Source organism: Castanea sativa, chromosome 6 (genome assembly GCF_040712315.1).
Source record: "Castanea sativa cultivar Marrone di Chiusa Pesio chromosome 6, ASM4071231v1".
NCBI lineage: Eukaryota > Viridiplantae > Streptophyta > Magnoliopsida > Fagales > Fagaceae > Castanea > Castanea sativa.
Genome location: NC_134018.1, coordinates 15,357,222 through 15,363,221, shown reverse-complemented (window position 1 = coordinate 15,363,221; position 6,000 = coordinate 15,357,222). Strand labels below are relative to the sequence as shown.

General features: G+C 33.7%; 1 protein-coding gene across 1 annotated transcript; it reads right to left on the bottom strand.

Moving 5' to 3' along the window:
* Positions 1-341: 341 nt before the first annotated feature.
* LOC142639517 (protein FAR1-RELATED SEQUENCE 5-like) lies at positions 342-1,709 on the bottom strand. The gene is made up of 2 exons (XM_075813679.1): positions 1,452-1,709; positions 342-1,340 (listed from the first exon to the last, which is right to left on the bottom strand). The coding sequence occupies exons 1-2, from the start codon at positions 1,707-1,709 to the stop codon at positions 342-344; spliced, it is 1,257 nt and encodes a 418-aa protein (XP_075669794.1).
* Positions 1,710-6,000: the final 4,291 nt, after the last annotated feature.

Sequence of the window (6,000 nt, the reverse complement as noted above, 5' to 3'; positions counted from 1 at the left end):
TATAGTATAACAAAAAAAATGTATAAGTAAATTTGAAACATGAGATATATATTATTACAATAAAAAATTATTTTTTTATAAAAACCAAAAAAGACTTGAAAAATGTAATGAAAAAACTCACTTTATGCTAAATCATCAATATCATTGTCATCAACCTCTGTAATGTTTTCTTTATCTTCGTAATCACTTCCTTCACCATTATATTGTTTACAAGTGTGACGATTATGACCATAACCCCCACAAAGTTGACAAGATCGTCTTTTTGTCGTTGCACGAGCTAAGGATATTTCAAGCCCACCTTTAATTCTCCCACCATGACCCTATTTCTCAGTACTTTTCTTTCAACCTTTGATTTGTGATACATGTGGATCTTTTATATTCAAAGGAACAATAACAGAGCAGTCTTCTACTTCAACAATGTCAGCTGATCCACCACTCTTGTGATGCATATCCATTTTATCATCTTCCTTATCTTCAAGCAATTCATTTTCCATTCCAAAAGCCTTCTTAAGGGTGTGGTCTAAGTCTGAGATTATCATTTTATATAAATCTTCAAATTTTTCAGCAAGGTAAGACAATTGACTTACACGTTGACAAACATGGATGCTTCGTAACGCTTTTAACATATGATGCTCATCATCAAAGTTTGATCTATATTCTATACTTTTGAGTTCTTTATTTGCTTCTTTTGTCCAACGTTGTAGGATGTAGTGGCTAGGAATCTGAAAAATATTTTTAACCTGGAAGATTAATAACATGTGCCTACAAAAAATTCCCATAAACTCAAAAAGTTGGCAGTCACATTCACAAACTTTTGATTCCAAGTTCAGGTTCAAAATAAATGCATCATCGGGATCAAAGGAACTTGTTACTTTATACCTATAAAAAGTTCCATTTTTCTCAACCTTTTCCTTTGTAAAGTGATTACTACACACCAATTCTTTTTGGAACTTGCCAAATATGGTTCTCGTGTATGTAGAAGCAGCTTGATGCTCTATTTTTGAGCCAATTACCAAAGAAGGTGTTTCATGTCTTGAATCAAAGTCTTCCTTCCTTTCTTTCTTATAACGACTGTCCAACGCCTTTACGAATTTGACCACAAAATCCTTTAATGTAGTTCTTGAGTTAACAAAGGAGTCAAAGAACGCATTGATGCTTTCACTTCTCTGGGTAGTGTTCATTCCCGCAAAGAAAGTATTTCTATTGTAAACCGGTATCCATGACTCTCGAATATTATATAATCCTTCACGCCATTCATTTCTCTCCAAGCCATAAGTCAATATTAGGCTCTTCCAAGCCTCCTCAAATTTTTCCACACTAGGTGACTCATGTATGCATCTCTTCAACTCACGTTTGAATATTGACTTCTTATGATTTATATGGGAAAGTTTCTCTGAAAATTTCTTCTTAATATGTCAAAGACAAAGATGATGACTAGTTCTTGGGAATACCTTTGCAATAGCTGCACCCATGGCTAAATCTTGATCCGTAATAATAGATTTTGGTTCCTTCCCCCACATTGCTTGAAGCCAAGTTTCAAATAGCCACACAAACATTTGTTTTGTCTCATCTTGCAACAATGCACAACCAAATAAAATTGATTGACAATGATGGTTTAACCCCGTAAAAGGAGCAAATGGCATATCATACTTGTTTGTTTTGTAAGTTGTGTCAAATGTCACTACATCCCCAAAGTATTGATAAGCCATTCTTGATCGCACATCCACCCGAAAAAAATTAACCATATGGCCAACATCATCACATTGAATTGCATAAAAGAAATTGGAGTTTTGAGCTTGTTGTTTTTGGCAATAATTAAGGACAGCTGAGGCATCTCTAGCATCTAGATTTTTTCCCCTAACATCTCTCAAGTGATTCCAACAATCTCTACTTGTAAATGTCTAGTCACCTACATTGAACATCATGGCAATATTTCCTGTTGGAAGACCTTCACCAAAATTTTCAACTAGACTCTTAGCAACTGTAGAAAATTTTTTTGTGGCATTGGAGGTATGACACACTTTTTGGACTAATTATACCATGATTGTGGTTGTTGTCAAATCCCTTCACAACCCATTTCTACAACTTCTTATCCTTCATGACCCTAAGCATTGCTTCACATCCAATTCTAAGACTTGAGCAACTTCTACGAGCCTTGTTTTCATCATCTCTGCTCAAACCACTGTCTAATGCATTTTTTGTTTTGCGCTTCCCTTCAGTACGACATACATAAATACGACTTGTTACATTATCACTTCTGGGTGCTTTTTTAATCGTACAGATATGGATTCCAAAACCTTCTTTTTTGGAAAATTCTTTGTAAAAAGTTTCAACATCATCAAGGAGTCAAATTGCATTCCGACATATGGCTTGGATTTCAACTCACAATCACCAAAATCTTCAAGTGGTAACTCTTGCTCTGATGGTCCTAAATTGTTTGGGGCATCATATAACTCTTCACGTTCCATTTGTGATTTAGTAACTATAAAAACCAATACAAATAATGAACAGAAATAAAAAAATATGCAAACATTTTACCAATATTAGGCTCCAAATTGAAACCGCAAAGAAAATAAAAAACAAGTGTAACTCAATTCTCTAATAAACAAGACTTCAAACATAATGTCCAATTCACCAATAACCAAGAACATCTGATCAATGGTATCTAAAGTATTTGGATAAATAGAAAATATTAGGGAAAAAGGAGGGGTGAGGGGATTAAGCTAATTCAGAAAGTAGGACTTACTAACTTGAGTTTGGAAAAGAGCTAGATAATTTTTTTAAGTACTTAATTTTGTGATTATATGTAATCTATCAAAGTAGTTCAAATTAAAAGTTTAAATGTATATAGCTATATAATTCTGAAGAATTTCACACAAACCAAATATGTCAAAAGAAAGATGCAACATAGTTTGGAAATCATGTAACTTAACGTCAATAAGAAGGAAACATAACTTAGCACGGCTAGTAGCATAAAAGACTGCAATGACTTACCTACAGTACCATGCCACTAATCACAACTAGCCTTAGGGTGTTAAAATCATTCTCTCAAAGTTCTCATAGTAAATGTGTTTCAAAGTTAATCATTCTAAAAGTATTCCAGTACTATCTTTGCAAAATATATATTTTAAAATCATGATACCTTACGACCACTACAAAATAATATAAACATCAAATTCAATGTAAAACATCATGAGTACTTAAATAGTAATTTCTCAAATGGCATTCATCTCAATATACCAATGTCACAAAGTATTCATCATCAACTACTATGCTAATTTCTCAAAGTATCGTGGGTAAAATGAATAATAAATTCCTCATACCAATTCATAGGTAGATTGAACAACAATTCTAGAAACATGTGCATTCATAACTCAGTGTACACATACATATAAGTTCTAGCTTGTCCCATAAGAATTACTTCTATAAATGAATGTGTGATATGATTTTCTATAACTCAGTTGCCAGCTTCTTTTTTAAAATTTAAAAGGGATAATTTTTTAAATGTGTGATATGATTTTCTTCTATAAATGAATGAAAAAAGTTCCATCCTAAAAATTCACAAACAGTTGACTGAAGTAGTGCTTGCTCACATAAATAAAAGGTATACCTTTAATGCGCAATGCTCACAGAAATAGTGCTTGCACTTGGTTATAACAGCATCGACAAAAGGCTGCATACAAATGAAGTAGAGCACTCACAAACCAGAAAAGAAACAGAAACAGATCACTCACAATAAAAAAGAAAAGGAAAAAAAAAAAACAGAGCACTCACAACAGTTCGGCTTCACATAGAACGCATAGAGCGCATTCAAGACCATTCAGCTCGGCTTCACATAGAACACATAGAGTTAGAACTTCTAAACGCATTCACATAGAGCACATAGAGTTAGACCAGAAAAGAAAAAAAAAAACAAAGCACTCACAACAAAAAAGAGAGGAAAAATAGAAACAGAGTACTCACAAATAGAAACAGTTCAACTTGTTTTTTTTTTTTTTTTTTTTTCCGGCCGGCAACCTGTGGAGGTGGAAGTGGAGGAGGAGATAAAGAGAGAGAAACGCAGGTTTAGAAAATAGAGAGAGAGAGAGAGACAAACGGAGAGAAATGGCTTAGACCAAACGTAGAGAGAGAGAGAGAGAGAGAGAGAGAGAGAGAGAGAGAGAGAGAGAGAGAGTCATACGTGTATTTTTTTATTTTTTTTTGGGTTTAGAGATACGTATTGAATGCAATAAATAAGAGATAATCAATGAGATACTATTAAGAATATTAGCATTAATGAGAGTTTTTTTATCATTGGATCTACTAAAATCTAATGGTTTAGAAAATGTGTAATTCTTTAGAATTACTATAACTTGAACCTATCTCATATATATATATATATATATATATATATATATATATATATATATATATATTAATTGTAAAATCTGACCATGTAATGTCTTACTTCAATGTAACAATTTGCCGTGTTACAGTATTCTGTATTGCCTCGTGTATATAATTATGCTTCTTTGCTTTTCCTTACAAGCTAAATCTCCAGAACATAGGACATTTTTTGCTTAAGAGTTGCATTCTAACAAAAGGAATGCACTTTGCAGAGTATGATTGCTGGAGGTACTGACACTAGCACAGTTACTCTAACTTGGACAATAGCGTTATTGTTAAACAACCGCCATGTGTTGAAGAAGGCCCAAGATGAGCTTGATGTCCAAGTGGGCAGGGAAAGAATTGTAAACGAATCACATATCAATAAGCTAGTCTATCTCCAACTCTCCAAGCCATAGTTAAAGAGACATTACGTTTGTATCCAGCAAGTCGATTAGCAGCACCACGTGAATTCACTGAAAATTGTATTATAGGTGGTTACCATGTTCTAAAAGGAACTCGATTAATCAGAAACCTATGAAAAATCCAAACAGATCCACGCATATGGTCAGACCCATTAGAGTTCAAGCCGGAAAGATTTCTCACCACCCACAAGAATGTTGATGTTAGGGGTCAAAATTTCGAATTGCTCCCATTTGGAAGTGGTAGAAGAGCATGTCCTGGAATATCTTTTGCCCTTCAAATAGTACAATTAGCATTGGCTAGTTTTCTACAGACGTATGATATCTCAATTCCCTCGGATGCAAAGGTGTATATGACTGAGACAGTTGGTCTCACAAACAACAAAGCCACCCCACTTGAAGTTCTCATCATACCTCGCTTACACCTTCCAAGCTTTATGGATTAAAGGCTGTCTAATATACAATTCATGTGCAGGTCTAAGAATTGTGATTTGATCAAAATTTGCCATGATTTGTCTGTACTTTGTTAGTGGGCGTGCCATTTTGCAGGACACGCTATGAGTTTGCTATTGTGAAATGGAAATAACAATGCCTAAAAATTGGGGGAAAATGGTTATTTCTCCACCTTCATTATGTTGGGTTATTCAGACATAAATAGATTTGAATTTCATCAATCTCATCCTCCGAAGAGAAATTTTGTCATAGGAAATCGAAATTTCTTTACACCATAAAATGTCAAAACTTGGGCTTCACATTTTAAGCACAAAAAAATCATTAAATGCGATCGTGTTGTTTTTAAATTAAATTAAGTTAACGCTACCATATAATATGTTGTATCATAATATAACACAAACTAAGAAGATAAAGGTTTTTATGAAATCAAGGGCAGAGAAGAGCAGGGGGTCATAGGAATAATTGCCTCCCAAACTCGATCACCCTCAAAGAAGCTCATTCCCTCCTAAACTACATGCTTGTGTTGCAAGTTTTACCCCATTGATAGGAGAAAGTATGTTATAATACCGATTGTCCTTAAAGTTTAAATTATTAAAATTTTGTAAATTTAATCATTTAAACGCATACTTCTAACACAAAGTATCTTATGAGTCTGACCTCAGAAGTATCTCTTCCTATCTCTCCTTTGTTTTAAATTCCATTTTTTATGCCCGTTTTGGATTCATTAGTTTTTTTTATACAAGATAGAATTTCTACTCTA